The sequence below is a fragment of the Mesoplodon mirus genome, assembly GCF_964341445.2.
Source record: "Mesoplodon mirus genome assembly, chromosome: 7".
Lineage (NCBI taxonomy): Eukaryota > Metazoa > Chordata > Mammalia > Artiodactyla > Ziphiidae > Mesoplodon > Mesoplodon mirus.
In genome coordinates this window covers 41591119-41616097 of record NC_138983.1, presented here as the reverse complement: position 1 = coordinate 41616097, position 24979 = coordinate 41591119, and the positions used below count along the sequence as shown (strand labels likewise).

The following is a 24979-nucleotide window of genomic DNA, read 5'->3' as shown; positions in this document are numbered from 1 at the left end:
TTTTAATTACTACCAAAATATTAGGTCTCAAGAACTACTCTTTAAATCGTGTTCTACTAAAAACAAATGGTCAAAATTAATGTTCAACTTTAGTTAACAGCATTGTACCAAGGCTAATTCTTAGTTTTGTAAATGTTCTACGGGTATGTAAGATTTTAACGTATAGGGAAGATTAATATAGTATATAAAAAACTGTACTTTTTTTGCAACTCTTCCGTAAATCTAAAATTACCTCAAAAATAAGAGGCTAAAAAATAATAAAAGTTCAAATTCTTAGCACTTTTCTCCTTTATACTAGTAAACGTGCCAGGCAAGAAAAATGGTATTTTATGTTTCCCATGTTGAGTCAGCTGTCAGATTAGTTGACTGCTTTGCTATAGTAATTACTATGAATGCTAAGAAAGATGAAGCATTTCTAGAGAAACAACTTAATAAAGTTAATAAGCATTTTTTGACAGATTATATATATATATACACACACATATATATAAAAAGGTCAGTGCTTTGTAACTAACTCTTAGGTGAATAATATGCTTGCTTTAAATAGTTCACGGGCACATAACATATAAAGATACTGCTCAGGGGAAAAAGCCTCAAGAAGGAATCATCAAAAAAGGGTCTACTAGGGCCTCCCTGGTGGCGCAGTGGTTGAGAGTCCGCCTGCCGATGCGGGGGATACGGGTTCGTGCCCCGGTCTGGGAGGATCCCATATGCCGCGGAGCGGCTGGGCCCGTGAGCCATGGCCGCTGGGCCTGTGCGTCCGGAGCCTGTGCTCCGCAACGGGAGAGGCCACAACAGTGAGAGGCCCGCGTACAGAAAAAAAAAAAAAAAAAAAAAAAAAAAAGGGTCTACTAGGGCTTCCCTGGTGGCGCAGTGGTTGAGAGTCCGCCTGCCGATGCAGGGGACATGGTTTTGTGCCCCTGTCCAGGAAGATCCCACATGCTGCGGAGCGGCTGGGCCCGTGAGCCATGGCCGCTGGGCCTGCGCGTCCGGAGCCTGTGCTCCGCAACGGGAGAGGCCACAACAGTGAGAGGCCCACGTACCACAAAAAAAAAAAAAAAAAGAAAAGGGTCTACTAATCATTACCTCAAATCAAATCAATTATCAATCCTTCCCCTAAACAATACACAAGATTTCATGTCTCCAAATGAACCCACGTTCCAAAATTATGAAAGATAACTTTAAAAAATTTAAATACAACCCCAAGTACTAGAAACATATACTCTATTTGAGTCCAATCTTCACTGCAAAAATTTCTTGCCATGGTATTTTAGTGTCATGAAAAGCTGGCTGCCGATTTTTCTGTCTTTATACGTTAACGCAGCTAAACCGTTTAAGAATTATATAACTACATCTAATAGTTACCTGTTAAGGGTAGTAGACTGAGATATGCTATTAACTAAAATTGTACTTCTGCAAACTTTTCTGTATAAGAAGTCCATTAATACCAAGAAAAGAAAAACACTCAAGGAGCTTAAGAAAATAATCATTTTAATCTATATAAACATAATTCATACCCAAACGTATTAAGTTCTGCCAGTTTCGGCTTTCATAACACGTCTTAATATCAGTTTTCTTTGTGAGCTCTGCACTGCCTCAAAAAGTAACTATCCTTTAAAGACTTCAATTAGCCTAAACAATCTAATTCTGTGATACCTATATTTCATCAAATACAATATATAATCAACATTGTATCACCTAGAATTGTCAAGCTGCTCATGAAAGCCTTAAAAAAAAAAACTCCAAAAGAATAAGCTATTTTGTTTATTTAACATGTAATAACTGTCATAAAGCAAAGCTTAAATATTTACTTTTCTGATACCCTGATGTATTTCCATAAGCCTTTTAGTCAACAACTTTACAGACACTTTTCCATCAGGGAGGCCAGATCTTTGTAACTAATAAAAGATTCTAAGAGAGTGTAGGCTATAAATTAGGTACAATTCAGTCATAACACCATACAAAGACCTTATAAATAGTCAGGAAAAAGATGTTTAACATTATTGCTTAGTCTGATAAAATGGTGACTTCTAACCAAATTGATACCTTTATACTCTATTTATAATGTTTCCTATACTCTTAAATCATACTGCTTAGCCAGTTATATAGGTACTGATGCAATTTTTAATCCAATTAGTTGTAAATGAATTGAAATTTGTTAATCAATGCATATATTCCCCGTTACTACTTACTACACTACCTCAAGTTAATCCCCCCACAAAACGTTAACTGCTGAGTGGAAAAAGCAATGCAGAGCTTCATCTCTTCCTTAAAGATTTTCAAGTATCATAGGAACACAAACTCATGAATAAACTAATTAAAAATTTGACATTCCATCTTGCTTTACTAATTACAGGATAAAAGAAAGAAATGTAAAAACAAATGTTTCTTTACATTTCTCTGATTAACATAATATACTATGAAATGCTGTAACTGTTGTGAGCTATTTTCTAGCTGCTTCAAGTATAAGACACAACTACAGTTCTATTAGTGAGGAGAAATGAATAATCAGTCTTAGGTTACTCAAAAGGGATACGGGAGGCACAAAAAGATAAACTGACTTTGGCTTGGACCTACTGTAGACCCTGAAATGCCAGATTCATCAACAACAACAACAACAAGAAAACAAGAGTACAGCAGCAAGCCACCACTTCACCACATATTAAGAATTCTGAAATAGTCAATAACTTTCTTTTCCTTCTCAACTCATTCTGTTGTATCTTCTTTTTGCTTTTCCTGGTTTTTGGCTGCAGGCAGTTCAAGGCTTGCCCATTGCATAGGTTCAGCTTTTCTCATGGTAATTTCAATCTTTGTTGCAGTCATAGTTACATAACTTCGCTTTACATCAATCACCTGCAACATATCAAAGAGAATTACAGTACACCTGGCTGCTTTTATTAGTTTTAGAAGCAAGTAGGTTGAAACGATAAACAAGATTTCATGTCTATGCCTATGCCTATTGCTAACAGTCAAAATTCCAAGCATCTAAGGCCATTTCTATCCCTAAACTTTTTGGTAAGAAATAATGGTAAGTTATATATCTACTTTGCATCAATGCTTACTAAAGTACTGTCTTTTATTATTTACAATGGTATTTTAAAAATTAAGAAAAAATTCTGCTGGAATCATAATACTTACACCCCATAATTTCACATTTTGATGAAATTCCTTCTCTCCTTCAAATACAATGTGCACATTTAACTGAAAAAGAAAAAGTTGATTAATTGATCAAAACCAAAGTATAAATTTATGATATAAAACACTGATTATAAAAATAAGAAGATACTGATAAAAATCATTTAAGCTATTTTAAGGAATTACCAATATTGTACCTTTTTTATTTGGAAAAACCATTAACCATTTTTAAACCATTAAAAAACCAATATTGTACTTTTTTTATTTGAAAAAACCATTAATTACCAATATTGTACTTTTTTAATTTGAAAAAAAACCAAGAAAAATTAACTTGGAGTTTCATATTGAGAATTAAGTTCCATTATTATTTGATATTCTAAGCTACTACAGTATCTCCATGCTTCAGAAATAACTACTATGCAGAAACTTTCACTTAAAATAGTTTCTGTGGGGCTTCCCTGGTGGCGCAGTGGTTGAAGGTCCGCCTGCCGATGCAGGGGACACGGGTTCGTGCCCCGGTCTGGGAAGATCCCACATGCCGCGGAGCGGCTGGATCCGTGAGCCATGGCCGCTGAGCCTGTGTGTCTGGAGCCTGTGCTCCGCAACGGGAGAGGCCACAACAGTGAGAGGCCCGCGTACCACCAAAAAAAAAAAAAAAAAAAAAAGTTTCTGTGAAAGTAATTTCAAACTAATTTTCAAATGGGGAAAATTAAAAGATCTTAAAAACAGCTCAAACAAGATCAATATTTTATAAGGCATTAAGAATAATGTATAATTTTTACTCAAAGATATTTAGTGTACTTACCAATGTACTGTTTGCTACTACTTGACTAAGTTCCGGAAGTGAATTTTTAGCATATACTGAAATGGTGACTTCACCCCCTGTCTGATGCCAGTCATGTCTACAAGGAACAACCTTTTTCCCCTGTAATGTTAAGAGAAACTTCATGAATTTACAAAGTGCCACATAATTAACCTCTTAAAAAGAGTAATTTGACCCATCTAAATTGAGAACAAAAATACCACACAAAACTGAGCCCTTAATGCTTTTAAGCACAAACAACTTCTAAAGCTCCCATCAAGAAGTTAAACCAATAAAATAAAATACAAAGAATCTTATAGTTTTATGATTTGAGAACACACTTTTGAAGACTGAAGTGAAAAACACATTTGCTTAGCAGGATAAACCAGACAACATCTTAACCTCATGCATAAGAACTTTCCACTTATTTTCTACAAATTGAAATTTGGAAAAAAATAATTGATTAGTTATAACTATCTGTTGTTGTTATTGAATACTTTCCTCTCATAATAACATGCAAAAAAGGGTGAGACATTGTGGAAGTAATCTTTTGATTACTATTATGAAAATATTATTACCTATGAGTGATACACTGCTATAACAATAACTATCTGAAAGACAAAATTGTGATTTGTTCTATAACTGAGGGTAATTTAATGCAGGAAACTGCAAGACACTACTGTTTTAAAAAGTAATATTTATATTTTCGTACAATTATACTAACTGAATTTAAAATTACTTATATGACTTACATTTTTTTGCCCTTAGCCACCTGGCATAGACACTCAGTACTTGATAACTACATGCATTAAAAAATAACAAAAAATGTGTTTCATCAAGGGTCATACTATGAAAACTTTTGTGCATAAAACAACATTTTATTTTTTCAAAGCAAAACTTTCAAACTTTTGAACCTTGGAGAAAATAAGGGAGATTTCACTTTTTACTAATAAAACATTCCTAGAAGTTTTGTGGTAGATAAATTATTATAACTTAATGGATACATTTATAATACATAAACCCATGTGTTATTAAAAAGCAGAAACTATAAAATATGCAAATGTAGACTAAATGAATTCCTAAAGTAATTTGAACATAAAGACACACATACTGAAAAGGTTCATTGTCTTGAGGTTATTAGTGCCAATACAGCACATAAAACTAATTTAAGATACATTAATAATAGCTAACAAACGTTTATTTAGCAAATAATTGCTTGCCTTCTTACAATTTAATGGGATTTGGGAGGATTATTTACACAGACACAAGTCTTTTAAAAATGCTGTCAGGGAAGTAGGTACTGATGCTTTCTCTTTTCTTCTGATAATTTCCTGGTAGCAAGCAGAGGCTTTCAAAACAAACCCAATGAAACAAGTGTGCAATCCTTCTCTTCGGCCACTAAGAATATTTGTACATCTGTACATGGTTGAATGATGTTAAGTGGCCAAAAGAGAATCAGAAGTCTAAATGATTAATAACATCAGATGACCAGAAAAGTGATTTTTTAAAAAAACTGGGAACAAGGTATGGAATTACAGAAAAATATGCTTCAATTTAGGCTAGCTTGACTATTTCACAAAAACCTACATATTTGCATCAACATACATAATGGCTATTTTGATCAAAGAGCAGTGCTTTGAGAGAGCTTGACTCAGATTAACTTCAGTTTTTAGGCTCATCAAACTTTACTGTGTGATGGAGAGAAAAACTTGCTTTTTTAAATCTAAAGACAGAATAATCTCAAATCTCTTCAAAATGACTCAGATAAATACACTCCAATAAGTTATTTTTAAAATGCTACTTACAGCATCCTTTTTAGTCCACGTGTGTTTCCCTGTTGTACAGCCCTCTTGGGCTAAGAATGTATTAAAATCAGAAGTTTTTCTCCTGCAACAGCTCCAGTATTTCATCCTGTAAATTATTATAGAAAAATTTCAGCAATAAAATCTCACAATCAAGTTCAGAAGTGTTAAGTGATAAGTGACTTAACCAAAAAAGAAGTAAGTGTGTAACTTTAGTATCTTACAAGTGTCTAAATTACTAAACAATTAAAACTGCCAGAAGACTATGAGAACCTACTGTATAGCACAGGGAACTCTATTCAATGCTCTGTGGTGACCTGAACGGGAAGGAAATCCAAAAACGAGGGGATATATGTATACGTACGGCTGATTCACTTTGCTGTACAGTAGAAACTGGCACATTATAAAGCAACTATACAATAAAAATTAAAAAACGAAAAACAAACAAAAAAAACCCAACACCCCTGCCCCCACCCAAAAAGACCTTAAAAAACTACCAGAAGACTAAAGTTAAAACCAGAATGCCATCTAGTATAGAAGTTTTGGAGTTCCTGAGTGAAGATGCTTAAAACCATCACAAAGTCCAAAATCAGCTTTTCATTGATAGTTTACACTCCAGTTTCCTCATGAAGCTACCATGAAGTGGTATGACCGAAGATTGAAAACATTCGTATTTTAATAAACCAGCAAAGTGAGAACATACAAACAAACTAAAAATAACTGTTTACACAACCTGTGGTGGTTAAGCCCAAAGTAGGTAAAACCCACTATTATTTACTTGAGAAAAATCTAACACTGGAAGACAAAAATTACAGTAAAACTTTGGGTTTGAGTCCTGAAGAATATGGTAACAGAGTGGAAGATTTCAATACAGTACTGCGTTTCTATAAACTACAGCGTAATATATTGAGAGGCTCTCAACTAAGAGCTGTGGAAAAGTATGGGTTTTCTCAGATGCCACAATGTTGATGTCTTAGTGTCCCAGGGCCCAAAATTCCAAATGTCCTACAATGCACAGCACAGTCTTTCAAAGAAAAAAAAAAAAAAAAAAAACAAACACCTGTTTAGCTCAAACAGAAAGAGTATCACACTGTAATTGAAGGGAATACGGAAAAAACATGAGGTTTGAATCACAATGGCCACTTCTCTGTAATCTTGTTTCAGTTTTCCCATGTGTAAAAAGAAGACAAAACCCACATTTCTAGGTTATTGTAAAAATTATATGACAATGTATGTAAAATACCTAATATTGCTGCATGGCATTTAATGTTTGAAGGCATATTAACATTTCTAACATCTACCATAAAGTTTTAATTAGTCTGCTATAAGTTACCCTTCATGGAAAATAGGTACTCCAGAATGATACACACAGACTTCTTCTAGACTCTGTGGACCCTGATATGTCTAAAAGAGAAAAAGAGATGAAAAAATTAGTTTCACATCTCAATGTTACATTTCACATATATTTGCAAGTACTGGTGACCTCTATGAACTATGAAAATGCCCAAGAGATAATAATTACCTAGAACATTCATAAATTCACCTCAGGCCATTCCAATAAGGAATGAAAAATGATTCCTTTTTGGATATGCTTAAGTTTCAGTTCCCTGTGAAAAAGGCAAATATAAAAGTAGGCAAAAGGATGTATTCAGATACTTTCAGACTTTTGCATATGAGGACACACCCAAACACATTCAGGTATGTTCTATAAATTTACAGAACAATATTGAAACCAAGAGATTAGTACTCTCATCAGAAATACAGTTATAGGATGATTTATGTGCATAGTAAACTCTGTGTGAACATTATGAATTAAAATGGAAAATCTAATAAGCAATTCTGGAAGTCCCAGATGATGATTTCTTTTTCCTACGAAGCGTAAAATGAGCTGCAGACCTATATATATATCCAGGGTTTGTCTGGAAGATCCGGGCCCCATTGCTGCTGTAGATGAAGGCTCTACAGATGAATTCACAAAAAGTTATGTTAATAAAACATAGATGCAGCCAGTAGTATATTTTCTGTCTATTTTGGTATTGACAGCAACCATCCTACAGTTACAGAAAATAAAATTCTGTACATTTACTTTTTGTAAATTCAAATTACGGGGTGTGTGTACCTCCTGAAGATATTCCATAGGCACACAAAACTCAATATGTTAGATTCTGAACTTACATCACTACTGCCCCCCAAACCTCCTACTCTTCTTCCCATTTTATTTGATGGCACCATATCCACTCAGTCTCTCAAAGCAAAAATTCTGTAAGTCCTCTTCAGTTTCTCTTTACCCTCTACCCACATGTAGTCTATCACAAAACCCCGTCAATCTGACTTAAAAATATATATCAGTTTAATTTGCTAAACTTCCTCATGATCACTAGCAGATTTTAGGCAATGAAACTATGCTAAAAGATTCTAATTAATTTCTCTGCCTTCAATTTCTGGACTATACTACCTAATTAAAACATGTATCACTCTCTTGTTTAAAGTCCTTTAATTACATCTACCTCACACCATATATAATAATCAGTTCCAGGTCATTTGCACATTTAAATGTGCCACTGTATATGAGAAAATACTCATGGCCCTAAAATAAACAGATATCTTAAATAGGACACAGAAAGCCCCAGTCTTAAAGGAAAAGATGAACAAGATGAATTTCATTAAAACTGAAGAGACTGTTTATCAAAAGCCATTATTAAGACAGTGGAAAGGTATATAGCCTCTAGGACGAAGGACTTGTAGCTAAAACATATAAAGAATTCCTAAAATCATTAAGAAAATGTCAATTTAATAAAAAAACAGATAAAAAAGATTTTGGACATGTCACAAAACAGAACATCCAAATGGCCATAAACATACAAAAAGGTAGTCAACATCGTTATCAGGAAAGTGCAAATTAAAACCACAATGGGGGGGCTTCCCTGGTGGTGCAGTGGTTGAGAGTCCGCCTGCCGATGCAGGGGACACGGGTTCGTGCCCCGGTCAGGGAAGATCCCACATGCCGTGGAGCGGCTGGGCCTGTGAGCCACGGCCACTGGGCCTGTGCGTCCGGAGCCTGTGCTCCGCAATGGGAGAGGCTGCAACAGTGAGAGGCCCGCATACCGCAAAAAAAAAAAAAAAGCCACAATGGGAACATTCCACATCCACCAGAATGGCTAAAATATAAAACTGATATTACAAAGTGTTACCAAGGTGTAGAACAAAAGGAACCAGCCTAATATGTTGCCGGTAAGAGTGTAAATACAACCACTTTGTAAAACTATGTGGGAGTATGTTAACGCTAAACATACATACACACACAAACACACACACGCACACACACACACAAAAAATGAACCAGCAACACCATTTCTAGTCATATACTTAAAAGAAATGTGTACATGTATCCTAAAAGTCATGCACAAAAATGTTCACAGTAACATTAATCAAAAAACTTTATAGGACAGTAGAAAGGATAAATTGATTGGTACATTCAAACAATGGCATGTTTTAAGCAATGAACATGAACAAATTAGAGCTACATGAAACCAAGATAACCAACATTTTATTAAGCAAAGGAGGACAGACACGAGTACCTGTTCCATGATTCTATTTACAGTAAGTTCAGAAGTAGGCAAAATTAATCTATGTTGATAGAAAAAAGTGGTTCCCTTTGGGAGAGGAAATAATGAATGAGAGGAAGCATAAGGAGGGCTCTGCTTTGTGAAAATCCCTTATGCTTACATAGAATTAACATATTTATATATATTTAATGTTATATTTTAATGGAAAAACTTTAAAAAAATGTCTTCAATGGCCAGCATGACCTAAAGTAAGGTTTTGAGCAGTATAAAAGCCTTTCAGGATCTAGACCCTACTTATCTCTTTTAAACTCAACTTTACATCAGCAAATTTTGTACCATTGTTATTGACTATTTTTTGTTTTCTTTAATATTACTGCTATCACCTCTGCTTGGGATATCCTTTCCCTTTTTGTCCATTTATAGAACTGCCATTCACTTCTCAAAGTTCACCTGGGATACCTTTGCTCTGATCTTCCTCCATTACCCTACCACTTGCACGATATCTCCCTCACCCCAAGAATTAATCATTCTCTTTTATCTACTACTTCTACCTTATACACATGTGAATGCATTCATATTTCCATCTCTAAATGAGCAAGGTGATGTCAAATTTAACATGAAGGAAGACTGCAAACCTGCCCCCAACCCTAACACCATTTTCTCCTTCTCAGTTAATGGTACACAAATCACCTATATCAGGGGTCCCAAAACCCCAGGACTCGGACCGGTAGCAATCCGCGGCCTGTTAGGAACTGGGCCGCACAGCAGGAAGTGAGCAGCAGGCAAGCAAGCGAAGCTGCACGTGCCGCTCCCCATCGCTCATGTTACTGCTTGAACCGTCCCCCCTGCCTCCACTACGGTCCGTGGAAAAATTGTCTTCCACGAAACCAGTCCCGGGTGCCATAAAGGTTGGGAACCGCTGACCTAAATGCTTCACTTCCAGTATATTAGCAAGTCCTGCTAATACTTCCAAATATCATCCATTCCACATGTGTTTGTCATGTGCCAGGCATTGTTCTAAGCACTCAAGACACAGCAAAGAGAAAACAAATAACATTCTTTCCTTTTAACCTTAGTTCAAAAGGGGAAGGGAAGGGAAAGTTAGATGGGATATAGAGCATAAGCAAAATAAATATGTAAAACAAGTAGTGTGTAATAAGGTGGTAAGTGCTGTGGAGAAAAAAGGAGAGTATGGAATGTTGGAGGGTGTGTAATATTATATAGAGTAGGCAGAAAGAAGCCTCACTGAGATGTCTGAATACATCCTACATTTAACCACTTCTCAAAAACATATCCTAATGTCTGGTCTCCAGAGTAGCACCCTAGCTGGTTTTCCTTCCCGATTCCACTCCTGCCCCATTAAATTTGCCACTTATCAGCCAAAGACATCTTTTTCAAAGGCCCTCCTTAAACAGACAATGGCTTCCTATTATACTTAGAATAAAGCCCAAACCCCTCACTGTAGCTTATAAGGACGGACCTCCATAATCTTGCCTGCCTCTCATACTCCCATCTTTCGCACACTTATCAAGCCCCCACTGACCTTTCTCATAATTTCTCGAGTAGCCAAGCTCTAATGCCTCTACACATACTACTCCCACATCTACTCCAAGGTTTACATAACTCAACTGCTACATTATTCATAATTCTGATTTAGTGTCACCATATCAGAAAGGACTTCCCTGACAAGGGCACCTAAATACTTTTACTCTCTCTCCTTGTCTGCTTAATTTTCTTCAAGTCTACCTAAATTCACAGCATTTAAAAACTTATTTGTTATCCTTCCCCCCAAATTAGAATATCAGCTCCATAAGAACAGAGATTTTTGCTTTATTTAATACTATATTCCCAGCCCCTAAAACAATGTCTGGCACACAGTAAGTGTTCAGTAAATGCTGACTGAATTAGAACTATTTATTCCCATGATCTATTAGACACGGTGCTCCTTAGAGACAGTCTCTTATCCATGTTAATAGCCCTGCTCCACGGAATAGTACCCAACACATAAAAGGCACCCAAATGTTTGTCTAATTAAGTCAATTACTCTTTTCTCAAAATTAAAAATTTACTTCCATGACACAACACAAATTTTACAATATATACCTTTGAACACCCTCCATTTTTACATGAGGTTCCAATCTTAATTTCATCACTGTCTTCTTCTACAACAAAGAAAAAAACCAAAATAGAAACATTAAAATAAAACAGTTTACTATAGTGCTATTCTTAAAAAGTAAACTATTCCATAACACAAGTATTTAATAAAATAATCTAAATACAAAAAAACTGATTTTTAAAATGATTTTAGATAACTAAGTTTTCTGTGTGACCTTTCATGTAATACACTTAAAAGCTAATAAGAAACCAATTATCATAAGTCTTGCCTATATCCCCAAACTGATATATGACATGACACATTTCTATTCTACAATGCAATACTATATACAATAACTTAACCTTATGTAAAAGAGAAATCATGAAAGGGTTACTTTTTTCCCCAGATACCAGTTGTAGGTCAGAGAATACTGAATACATTTTATATCACGCACAATAAAACGTTTACAAGTATCAAAAAATTTTAACTCACCGTTAAAAAGTAATGAGTAATAGAAGAAAAAATTTTTAATTAACAGGTTCTCATTTTTATTAAAGGCAAAATGGAATAATCCACATATTCATTTTGTGGTTTTACCAGCATTCAGTAAACAAAAATCAAAAATAAGTTCTTTACTACAGTGTACTCCTTTTTTTTTTTTAAATTGGTGTATAATTGCTTTACAATATTGTGTTAGTTTCCATTGTACAATGAAGAGAACCAGCTGTATGTATACATATATCCCCTCCCTCTTGGACCTCCCTCCCACCCCCCTCAATCCCACCCACCTAGGTCACCACAGAGCACCAAGCTGAGCTCCCTACGCTATACAGCAGGTTCCCACTAGTTATCTGTTTTACACATGGCAGTGGACATATGTCAATCCCAATCTCCCAATTCATCCCCCACCTCCGTCTGAGTCTACACGTCCGTTCCCTACGTCTGCGTCTCTATTCCCGCCTTGCAAATAGGTTCATCTGTACCATTTCTCTAGATTCCAAATATATGCGTTAATATACTATATTTGTTTTTCTCTTTCTTACTTCACTCTGTGTAACAGTCTCTAGGTCCATCCACATCTCTACAAATATACTACAATGTACAATGTACTACTTTTTCGTGTTTATATACAGTAAACTACACTGATCCTGTCTCTTTTAGATAATTGGATAATTGAACAGAAAAAATTACAAAATACAAAACAAAATCTTACCTTTCTTATTTTCTTCATTCCCCGATGACAGTTTAAGTTTATCAAGTGCTTGTTTTAGGGAGGCAGATATTTTTAATTCCAAATTTGTCATTGGTTCATCCGGGCTGGAGAATTTGGAAACTTTATTACCATTACTGATGTACCAAAATATTTCTTTGTACTAAAAATATACTTAAGACTCTACTTATGATACGCCAAATGCCTTGTCAATCAAGGTTTTCTCTTTAAAAAGTATTTTACAATAACTGCTATTAATACAGCTACATTTCTAAGTCTTAGCAGAAAAAGTTCTGATATTAAATATCAAATAATCATGCTATTGTCAACACATTAAATTATTAATCAGTAGGGCTAATGGGAAGGAAGTAAAGAGTAAGAATACAAATTTGTTAAGATGAGCAACTCCAAGGAAGGGACTGCGAAGTACCTTTACATTCCATGCCTAAGCAAAACACTGAGCATGTAATAGGCAATAAACAGGTACTAAGTGAATCCATATCCCTACTGGTGGAGATAGTTCACTTTATGTGGACACTAGTACATGCATCTATACATTCAGATACAATTATATCACAAGGCAGTTTTAGTAGGGTTAAAAAAACTGTAACAACAATATCCCCTAACATTTCACAATGGTTTAGTGTTATATGTACAATCTGGTTAAGGCACTCAATAAGTATTAAGAATATTAATAAATGTAACAATAAAACTGAAAATCCTAGGTTATTCATTCTACATCCTTAATGAAAAACCTACTGATATAGGAGGCACTAACAAAGTACACAAAAACCTATATCCTCAGTCTCTACAATACTATCTAATGAATTTATGATAAAATATTTAATTTCTCTCACTTTCTCTTAAGTGAAATTAGTAGTAGTCCATAATTTTAAAAAAATTAACTCATCCTGTCAATTATAGTAGACTCCACTATAATATTTAATAATGAGCCATGACAAAATTCTTGTTTTTTTCTGACATTTTTTTCCCACTGGCAAATCAGCCAGTAAGGCATTTGATAAAATTTCTCATGATATGAATAAGCAGGATATAGAATAAAATCATCCTAAGTAGTTTGGTTAAAAAAACAAAATAAACATCAGAAAGTCTCTTTGGGTTCTTATCTTGGTCGGGTATAATTCAAGATGCTATAAATTTATTTACATAAGATCAATAAAGAAAAAGCTGGGAAAATCATGAGTCTACAGTGTGAATAAAAATATCAACAAAGGCCATGTTTGAGGCCAAAAACCATGTTTTTTTAAGTCCTGTATTTTGGTTCTAAAACAATTCAATACTCAAGTGCAATATGAAGAAGACCTGGTGTAACAGTGGTACCCAACATGCATGTGTGGAATTGTAAAATAGAGTCTAGTGGATCAGGAGGTGAGTATGAAGTACCTGTGTAATTCTACTGCAAAATGACAAAAAGCTATTTTAAAAGTACTTTAACAAATATGCCATGTAAATTGAATACATTAAAAATTGATCAGTAATGAGATTAACAGTTTTTAGGCAAACAAAAGATGAGTGACTAGGCTTGTTCTAAGTGGCAAAATATGGACAAATGAAAGAAACAGAATTTGACTCAATACAAGGAAAAGTTAAATACTGAGTTAGTAACATTAAAATGAACTGCTTTAAAATAGAAGTAAATTCTTCTTCAATAGAATTATTAGAAAGGAAATTAAATATTTTTCTATCAAGAATGTTCTAGAAATTATTTAAGAAACAGTGGTAGATTGGAAAGGAAAGCCTCTAAGTTCTTTTTCAACTCAAACTGATTCCCTGACAAGGCCGATTCTTTTACAGAATTCCACTATGCCACCGTGAAAAAGATACACACCAAGGCACAAGAAAGATGTGTGGCTCCCCTGCCCTTAGCATAACTGAGTACACAGTGAACAAATCTGTACTGCAGTTCTACTGTGTATATGCCCTCAAGGGAATAGAAATGAAAGGTATTATCTAAGAGAAAACCAAATGGTTCAAAAGTGGGTGAACTACACAGTAGCTGCAAATGATATTACGCAAAATCAGAAAAGGAAATACCAGGAACAAATGCTATTATTCAAGTGTGACAAAAATATACAACTGTATAAAGTATACCTTGGCCTTTTTATTGCTTCTATTGGTTTAGGGGCTTGAATGATATGCTCCTGAAATTTGGGTTTCAATTCAGATAGTTCTTTCTTCTCAGTAGTCTTGACTTCAGGTTTGACTGGCGCGGGTGGCTTCTCACTATTATGTCTTCCTTTCGTACAGCCCTATTGGTGAGAGGTATTCATTCACTGAGAGTTAGCCTATTATCTACTTCACATGCCATGACAGAAATACTATTTTTCAATTCTTTATTAATAAATTCAAGGGCGGGCCTCCCTGGTGGCGCAGTGGTTGAGAGTCCGCCTGCCGATGCAGGGGATACGGGTTCGTGCCCCGGTCTGGGAGGATCCCATATGCCGCGGAGCGGCTGGGCCCGTGAGCCATGGCCGCTGGGCCTGCGCATCCGGAGCCTGTGCTCCGCAACGGGAGAGGCCACAACAGTGAGAGGCCCGCATACCGCAAAAAAAAGAAAATAAATAAATAAATAAATAAATAAATAAATTCAAGGGCATGTTTTCTCCACTTTTAACACACTGACTTATTTTAAGAAACTAAAAATAGAACTCTAAACTTTATATATTTGTAAATGAGTTCTTACATGCGAATAATGCATTAAAAACAGGCCTTTAGGGCTTCCCTGGTGGCGCAGTGGTTGAGAGTCCGCCTGCAGATACAGGGGACACGGGTTCGTGCCCCAGTCCAGGAAGATCCCACATGCCACGGAGCGGCTGGGCCCGTGAGTCGTGGCCGCTGGGCCTGCGCATCCGGAGCCTGTGCTCCGCAACGGGAGAGGCCACAGCAGTGAGAGGCCCGTGTATCACAAAAAAAACAAAATAAAAACAAAAAAACAAAAAAAACCAGGCCTTTAAATTACACTTAATAAATATCTACTATACTTATTCTATTAAAGGTGCAACATAAACTTGTTTACAGAAAATAAATTTTGGAGATCTCACACAGAGAATTCTACAAATTATTTATACAAAAGGGCTCCAATTTGCGTCTCAGTTCTCCTACTACCTACCTATATGACCTTGAGCAAGTTAATTAATCTTTTTTTTTTTGAAACCACCAGTTAAAACTTTCTTTCTAAATCACAAAGAATAAGGCATAAACATTTTACAGAGAAATTAATAGTTTAAATGTTTTACTTCTATTAACAACAAGGGTAGTTGATTTCAACAGATCTCAAATTCCAAGAGTTCATATATAGAGAGACATACATGGCTCCAAAAACTTTATGACTATTATTTTTAAAATTATTTTTAATTATTTATTTTTTAATTGGAGTATAACTGCTTTACAATATTGTATTAGTTTATACTGTACAGCAAAGTGAGTCAGCTATACATATATATACATATATATATATATATCCCCTTTTTTGGATTTCCTTCTCATTTAGGTCACCACAGAGCACTGAGTAGAGTTCCTTGTGTTATACAGTAGGTTCTCATTAGTTATCTATTTTATACATAGTATCAATAGTGTATATATGTCAATTCCAATCTCCCAATTCATCCCATCCCCCCTCTTTCCCCCTTGGTAGCCATTCGTTTGTTCTCTATGTCTGTGTCTCTATTTCTGCTTTGTAAATAAAATCATCTATACCAATTTTTTAAGATTCCACATATATGCATTAATATATGATATTTGTTTTTCTTACTTCACTCTGTATGACAGTCTCTAGGTCTATCCATGTCTCTACAAATGACCCAATTTTGTTCCTTTTTATGGCTGGGTAATATTCCATTGTATATATGTACCACATCTTCTTTATCCATTCCTCTGTTGATGGACATTTAGGCTGCTTCCATGTCCTGGCTATTGTAAATAGTGCTGCAAGGAACACTGGGGTACATGTGTCTTTTTGAATTATGGCTTTCTAAAGTCAGTTTCCTCATCAGTAAAATGGAGGCAATGGCATTCAGATCTTTTTTGAGAGGATTAAATAAAACAGTATAATACTTCCCATATGTGGCAGGTGGTAAACATTCAATAAATGCTAGCTACCTTTTCTATATTCCATTGAGTTATACACACATTTTAACATCCTTGAAATCATAAGGTAAATTGTATGTCATTTAATTAACCACTTTAGATTTCTTTCTTAAGGGTACACAAAATAATAGTGCAACTCTATGGTATCTTAGATATGATAAAAATTTACTGTTCCTAACTGAAAATGCTTTAAATTGTTGCGTTCCTTCTTTTTGATGGTCTTTTAAGACAATTAACATCAAACAACAAGAACCTACTGTATAGCACAGGGAACTATATTTAATATCTTGTAATAACCTATAATGGAAAAGAATCCATAAAAGAATAGGTATATATATAACTGAGTCACTCTGCTGTACCTCTGAAACTAACACAACATTGTAAATCAACTATACTTCAATAAAAATAAATAAATAAAAAGCTAGAGGAAAAATAATAAGCTGTAAGAAAAAATTCTAGCCTGTAATTTTGATGTATATAAAGGAATAAAGTACACTAAAAATTAAAAAAAAGGCTACTATCAAAAATAAACCTAAACTGACAAGTGGTTAATTAATATCTTGAAACTTTAATCTCAAAAACAGATAAATTCCTTATTTTAAATGCCATAGAAGGGAGGTGAGTAAAAGAAAGGTACTATCTGTGAGTTACCAGGGACTAGTCAATAGATGTCCAAAATCAGACTCCTCAACTCTGGAGCTCCCCATAATATGTATTTTTTGGGAGATAATCTAGGGGAAAAGAAACCCATTAATACTTACTGCAATGCTTAAAAAATCAGAAAAATCAGTTGTTCTTCTCTTACAGCAAGACCAACCCTAAGAAACATAAGAGGGAAAAAAAAATGAAAACTCTATTTGTATGAGAACCACAACCCACTAAAACACTCTATTTGGATTTATCTCCTTGAATCCCAAAGTAGCCTGTATACACATAATTTTATAGTTTTTAAGTGTTATAAATAATTCACCTAATCAAGTGAAATGATTCGTTTTTGACTTAAAAGAATGAATTAACCAATATTAAAAGTGATTTGTGCTGTGACCCATCATGAAAGGAAGCACTTTGAAATATGGAAACAGAAATTGCTTCTGTTTTCAAGAACAGTACTTGATTTTTATAAGAAAAGCAATCTATAATTTCTAAAAACTATTTTAAAGGATCTAGGGAGTAAGTGAAGTGCTTTACTTTAAAAATCCATTAAGTTAGAGATAATAATTATAATAATTCAGTTTCTAAACAAACTCAGCATAGTTGTTCCTCAACAATAAGCATTCTATTTTCAGAAAAACATTAATTCATATAGTAGCTTAAGCACTGTTAGATCCTTCAAGGTTAAATGATCTTTTCAGCTAGAAGCATACAAATATAGAAACTGTAATGCCGTATGAGATTTCTGAACAAAGTATCAAGTAGCTAAACAATAAATGGCTTTAAGTTATCACCTATAATTCCAATGTAGTACAAAGAATAAGGAAATAAAAATGTAGCAGTCTCAAAGCTTGGGATGTCTCAAATTCGGACTAAGAGTCAGCTTTGCACATATCCATCTGGGCCTCACTGTTTTTCTCAATGTATGCATGAAGAATTTGGTAGTGACTTTTTTCACAATATGCCCTTAAAGTTTTTTAAAAGGAAAATGTTAAATATTCTACAATTCATATTTTCCTTTATTCTGAAATTTAATTTTCTTTTACTCTGAAATGAAATATAGATAAAAAATTACTAATTATTACAAAATTAAATATAAGCTTTAATTAATATAGATATTGTCACCAGTAAAGTTATTTTATATGAAAAAAGCTTTATTGTCTTAATTCTATATGAAGAATTAGGTATTCTGGGAATATTGGGATACATACATGACATAGATTGTTCCCAACTGCCGATCTGAGATCTATGAAAGTCCTCAGTAAAATGTGAAAAGGTAAAGTATGTAAACATAAGGTTGCAAACTGTCTTTTTTTAAGGACTGCTCTTTTCCTTGAATATGCCTTTTCTAATTTAAATATTAAAATGTTTTTTTTCTGTTAATGCAATGTTTAAATTCTCACTTGGTTAAATAGAAAACTGACAACAGTAGACACCATACTGATTATGTATTTTGCCTGAAATCTACCGGGCTGTGAAATTCAGTAGGCTTGGAAAGTAGGCTTGGAAAGTCTAAGTCTTCAAATGTTTATAGAAACAATAATAAACAGTAGAATCGGAGTAGAGAAACAAAAACACTTCAAAGTAAAATCAGTAAGTTTAATTAATCAGAGTAATTAACAGTTGGGTAGTAAAAAGAGGAGCAATGGACTAAATGACTAGAAAGTTAGTGATATCATTACTAGCAGCAGCAAACTTGAAAGGCAGGCTATTTTTGGAATAAGGGGTCACTTTAGAACTCATCTGTGCTTGCCAATGACACAGATAAATGAAAATATGTTGTAGAAGTCACTGGCATAGAGGTGACAAGAATAAATTAAGGACAAGAATGAATGAGCTGAATGAGAGAAAACAGGAGGCCAAATCTGAGAAGTGAAGTATGCCCATGGTTAGGAGACAGGAGGAAAACATCATAGGAAAACAAAATACAACAAGAAAAACAAACACAGAATAAATGGCAATTTAGGAAAGATAAAATCCCCTCACCCCCAGCAAAAATAAGTATTCCCACAGAACCACAGTTTCCATCACCATAAAAGCTTGTAAAGAGGCTAAAAAGATGTAAGGAAGAGTCAGATCATAATTTGCCCTACTGAACGCTTGTTCTGTTTTTCTCAGTCAGAACTAACCATATTAACATAAACTTGCTATCTGCTTGTACATCATTGTTTATATGTGGCTAACAGTTAAAAACCAGAAAGGTCCAACTACTCCCTGAAAGGTAAAATTAGAAATTCAAAGGGCATTGATAATATATAAACACATAGGACTGTTTATGTTCCTAAGAATACCTAAAACCATGGCAGCCACACTGCAACAGTTTCTTTTGAGATATACGAGGGAACATTTACCACATTATCATAAATTTTAAAAGATCAATAAACCCAACACAAAAAAACCTGATCAAACAATATTCTATTATTTCTCTAAATCTACAGAACATCAAGGAAAACAGGTGGCATCTCTTTTCTGTATGGTATTACTCTAAACTTTCATATCTGTCCCACGAGTGGCACTGTTAAGTATTTATAATAATGGTCCCTAAAATTCAGAGCTGCTCTTATTAAACAGCACCTGCCTGGTATATTGAAAGATTAAGAAGTGTTATGGCTTCTACAATTGCTTTCATTTCCCCTCAAAGTGAAGAAATGAGGGGCACTGAAAGTGAGAGTTGGGATAAAAGTAACAATTTTATAACTGGGAAAGCCCTTAAGATCACCATCTACTGTCCTCTTTGCCTTTAGTGGAGCACTTGCTCAAAGCACCCCAAAATGGTCTTTAAGAAAGCAGAGAGTCACAAGCTGAGGAAAAAAAAAATTAGAAATTCAAGATTTAGTATTATACCTCTGAGTTTACTATACAAATGTGAAAAGACTGAAATGTATCAAGTTCCTACCTTTAATGCATCATGAAAGACTGGAACGCCTGGGTGGTATGTGCAAGCATCTGGTCAAAAACAAACAAACAAAAAAACACTTTATAATGAAGAAAAATCATCATTTCCTTCAGTGTTAACATATAATACATTTTCCATATGCAGGTAATACTTTTCTTTTCCTTAAAAATTCAGTAATGCTCGAATTTGATGCATGACACACAGTGCTTAATATAACATTGTATTAAAATAGTAAAGGTTAAAATTCTAATTTGAGTATGAAAGCTATAAATAAAAACACAAATAGTTCAAGTATAACAAATTATATTTTGTATTCCTCTAATCTTCGTTGTAAAATTTTTTAGTACCTGAACTTCAAGCTCCAAATTTTGACCATTATATTCGTTTTTTACAAAAATACTATCAAATTTAAATGTTCTTATGGGCATCGATCCATAAAGGTTGCCCAAGAGATTACCAAAAAAAAGATATTTTGGAAGAACAGGTTCAAATTTTAAGAAACCGATACAATATCTAATTGCTAATTTAATTTTCCTACACAGGTGTCAATTCCTAGATATAAACCTCATTAAAAAGAAGTTTAAATTCTACAATCTATTTTCAGGCTTGTCAATGACTGTTAGTCTGTTATTTCCCTACCCCTTCCCCATTACACCACCACGTTTTACTTAACTCTTATGAAAATGGACTTATTATAGTCACCAATATATAGAATTACATTAAAAAAACCAAAACAACAGATAAGAGACACACTTATTCCCTAGCTAGATAGCACCATGAGCTCAGAAAAAGCAGGTCAGCTCCACACCTGTGCAATTTTCTTATAGGGCTACTTTGCTCAAACTTTCACGTCTGTTTAGCTCTCAACTGTCTACAACCTCTGATTCCTGGTGTCGCAAAATGATTAATTTCTGGTACTTTTCTCCCTATGGTTGTATTAAGTCAGTATGTTTTCTTTCCTTACTACCTAGAGACCATTCTAGCTAATGAAGCAAGAAAAGTGTCAGGTATTTTCATGGTACAGTAAGTAAGTCCAGTTTAGGAAGATGCTATTAATTAAGGGTAGTAGTGGAGCTGAGGGCTGAAAAAGGAGATTCAAAGTAAAAATGAATATGCAGAGGAATATGAAGTTGAGAGGGGAATCAAAGTAGAGAACAGGAAGAATATTTTCAAATATCAAATTTACATACAGTCAGAGGCATAAAACACATAATGTCTGACACAGTAAGAGGCATGATCATAATAATGGACAGTTCTGGCAGAATGGCAGCAGGAGTGAGTCAGGTCTTAACCATACAACTAATATAAACAAAGTTTGAAAATCACTGCTAAATAACAAGCAGATGGACATTTTCCTCTTTAGTATTTCTTTTAAAATCAGGTTTGCCAGTTTTGCCCAAAGTAATATTATGGGCAAGTAGCGATTAAGAGCCAAGGGCTTTTAACATTGAGTCCGACACTGGCTCAAATTCTGACTCTGCCTCTTGCAGCTGTTTCAGTTTCCTCACACGTGTGGATTGAATAAAATACTGTTTGTGAAGAGGTGTTTCTTCCAGAATAGCTGTTTTTAACATATGCAAGTTACCATGTCTCTTTAAAACACTCATTTAACGTCTGTTTCAAATGAAAATGTCCTATCATCTTAGAAAGGAGTCTTCTTGTTTTAGTCAATACACAAGGTCAAAACCTCTCCCATCCTATAAAACTTTCTCCTAATCAAGTCCACAGTTTGCTATTAGCTCTTGTCTTTACTCCCTATCCCCATTTTCCATCAACCAATTCACTTGGAGTATTTATTCTAAGTCTCTAATATAACCCCAATTTTGCTAAAGTGGATAAACTTTCAGCAACCTTAATGGAACTCTCTGCTAAATTTAGTACGGCTGACGCTCAATGCTTGAGACTGTCTACTCCTCTGATTTTTCTGGCTTCCCCCATCTCTTTCCTGGGCACTGTACCATTTCACACATACAAAGCTGACTTCCAAAAAAAATTGGCTGTATCTCCCCTTAAACTTAGGCTGGTACATAACACCCTATAAATAAACATATTGTCCCATTCAACAAAGCATCAGTCTTCCCTTTAATATGAAAGTAAAATATGTACAGATACTAAAGCAATTTACTTTTTACGCAGGCTACCAACAGTAAAGGGCTTTGAAACCCCTCATTCCTCAATGTTTTCATCCACTTAAGCCTCACAATTTTCTACCTGAACTTCATATTAATATCATAAAAACGATTAAGCTTATCTTTTCCTCAGAATCCTACCAAAGATCTTATCATTTTAAATTATGTCCCCAATTCACCTGTGCACCAAAATAAACATTAAGACATCTCAAGAGGTGAAAAAGATTTTTTAAGCATCAATTTTAATCTCGTACACAATGAGGAACCACGTTGCTACCATGCTGAACTGTGCTTCTCTATTAAATGCGTATCACACTACACACTTCACAGAGTTGCTGTGAAGGTTAAATGAAATAACATAATAAAGTGACAGACCAATGTCTGGCATATAGAAAACATACAATAAATGCTAGTCGAATTGAGAAAGTGTTACAATGCCTACAATTTTCAAGGATTCAACTCACTTCTTTATCCCATTCACCTATCAAAATTCAAATCCACTGATCAGGTTCTATTGTTCACCTAATCACTAACTTTCACCTTACATCCTTAACTCTACACCTGGGTGCTGTAGAGGACATTCAATCACTGTATCCTATAGACCGCATGGTACTAAATGGAAAGGCCATTGCAAAAATACCCAACAAACATGGCTACAAAGTAAAGGATGAGGAATGTATGTCCCATTTGGGCGGATGTATCAAAACTTAACAGCGTAAAGATACAAAATAATTTTCTTAACCAAGAACGTTTTAAAGAGTAAGGTTAAAACAGTGAGTGGGTCGAATGAATAAATCGACAGCAGGCTTTCAGACAAATACACTTCTATACTAATAGAAAGAGGCCGAACTTAAACGCTAGGATAACCCGCCTGCCGCCCAACCCTCCAGGCAATGTCGGTCTGTCTCTGACACACGGACACAGCAAATCAACCGCAAAGCGAGCCCAGAGCACCTGGTTAACTTTTGATTCCTTTAAGAGACGCTGTGGGGTGGGGGTGGGGGGCGAGGATAAAGATGCTCTAAATTCCAGGCCAATTAGAGAGTGAGCGGACGACTTGGGCAAACACGTGCGCCCGAGGGGCAGTGGGTCCGTGGGTCCGGAAGCTGCAGAGGGAGGGGTTCAGACATCGTTGCCTGGGCGCCCCCAGAGCGGTCCCGCGCCCTTGGGCGGACAGGCAGGAGGGGCGGCCGGGGTGGGGAGGCAGCGCGGTGCCGGCTTGCGCGGAGACTCGGGATGCCCTCCGGCCCCAGGGCGTCCCCGGGAGGAGGTGGAAGGGAGGGAGGGCCGGCGGCGCGCTTCTCTTACCATCGGAATTGGTCTCGGGATCGAAGCGCTGGCCGCAGCCTCGGTTGTAGCACAGCAGGGCCATTTTCTCTTCCCACCGCTCCGCGTCAGGGCCAAACGCCCGGAACCGCCAGACACTGCCTTTACAACTCCCCTGTCGCAACCACCGGTCTGCGGACTGGGGCGGCTGCCGGCTTCCGGAAACGGCCAGTTCCGCTTCAGGAACCTTCGCGAATTTTCCGGTCGCGCAGGCGCACAGGCGATGGGAAGAGGCGGAGGAAGTGCGGGCGGCCGGCCGCAGGCGGGGGCTCCTCTAGGTGGGACTACGAAGGGTAGGGGCCCGGGGTCGGAGATGCAGCCAGGATATTTGCCGGAGAGAAACCTTAAAGGCTGGAAATGTAGGCATCCGGGGCACTGATGCGCTCTCTCCGGATCTCCTCACTCATTGGCTGCGGGTATCTCGCACAGCGAACGGACCGCCCCACCCTCTCGGCCCCCGTAGCCCGTCATCCTGCTTCCTTTCGAGACTGTAATTACCCCTAAAAGCCTGGTCGATATGTTTGTTTGCTCCTTAGCTGCCTGAGAGTGAGTGTAGAGTCGTACAGTATTTCCGAATCCTCTTCCTGGAACGTGGTTGCTTAATAAATAATGAGGAGGATGGTGGACTAATCTCCCTCTGTGTCTCCACTGGCCTGATCTCAGAAGCATTGAAGAAGTGTAGGCATCGGGAGCAGTTTTGATAACGAAATAATTGAGGTCAAATCACATTGAAAATACAAAGCACTTGAAAATTAGATATCAAGGAGAAATGTTGCTCAATTACAGCGCTAAAATGGTCACTATTGCTCTAAGACGCTGGGGTAATTGTTATTGTTTCGTGTTAGCTTCCATTTAATCAGTTTGCGATGCTGAATTCTCCAGTCCTGGATCATCTGGTAAGATTCTATCAAGAGCATCTTAAAAAGTGTAGTGATACATTAATGGGCACACGCAAACAACCCTAGTTCCAACTTGTATGTTTACCAGACTTGGTGTATTTGAAATAAAAGCAAATGCTTCTTGATAAGAGGTATACTGAACAAAATGGTAATATCAGTATTTGTCAAATAGAAGTAAAAAGCTATACAATATTTCTAACGATCCCAAGTCTGTTCATGAGAAATGAGTTCAGTCCTCCCACCCCAATAAAGAAGACTTTTCATTTTCCATATTCCGTTCCTCCGTACCTAGAAGTATTAAATTTCTATGTAGTCATTCTAACATAGATATATACAATGTTGTATTCTCCTTTATTTTACC

At 35.9% G+C, this 24979-nt stretch overlaps 1 protein-coding gene across 1 annotated transcript in view; it reads right to left on the bottom strand.

Annotated features, from left to right (window-relative positions):
- The window catches only part of CHORDC1 (cysteine and histidine rich domain containing 1), a 42733-nt gene extending 18491 nt beyond the window's left edge, over positions 1-24242 (bottom strand). The window contains 12 exon segments of the mRNA XM_082628350.1: positions 2689-2720; positions 2722-2853; positions 3139-3201; positions 3941-4060; positions 5743-5848; positions 7073-7143; positions 11409-11467; positions 12614-12717; positions 14723-14880; positions 17479-17535; positions 20265-20314; positions 23702-24242. Coding sequence (XP_082484476.1) covers positions 2689-2720; positions 2722-2853; positions 3139-3201; positions 3941-4060; positions 5743-5848; positions 7073-7143; positions 11409-11467; positions 12614-12717; positions 14723-14880; positions 17479-17535; positions 20265-20314; positions 23702-23765 — 1016 coding nt within the window. The 5' untranslated portion in view covers positions 23766-24242.
- Positions 24243-24979: the final 737 nt, after the last annotated feature.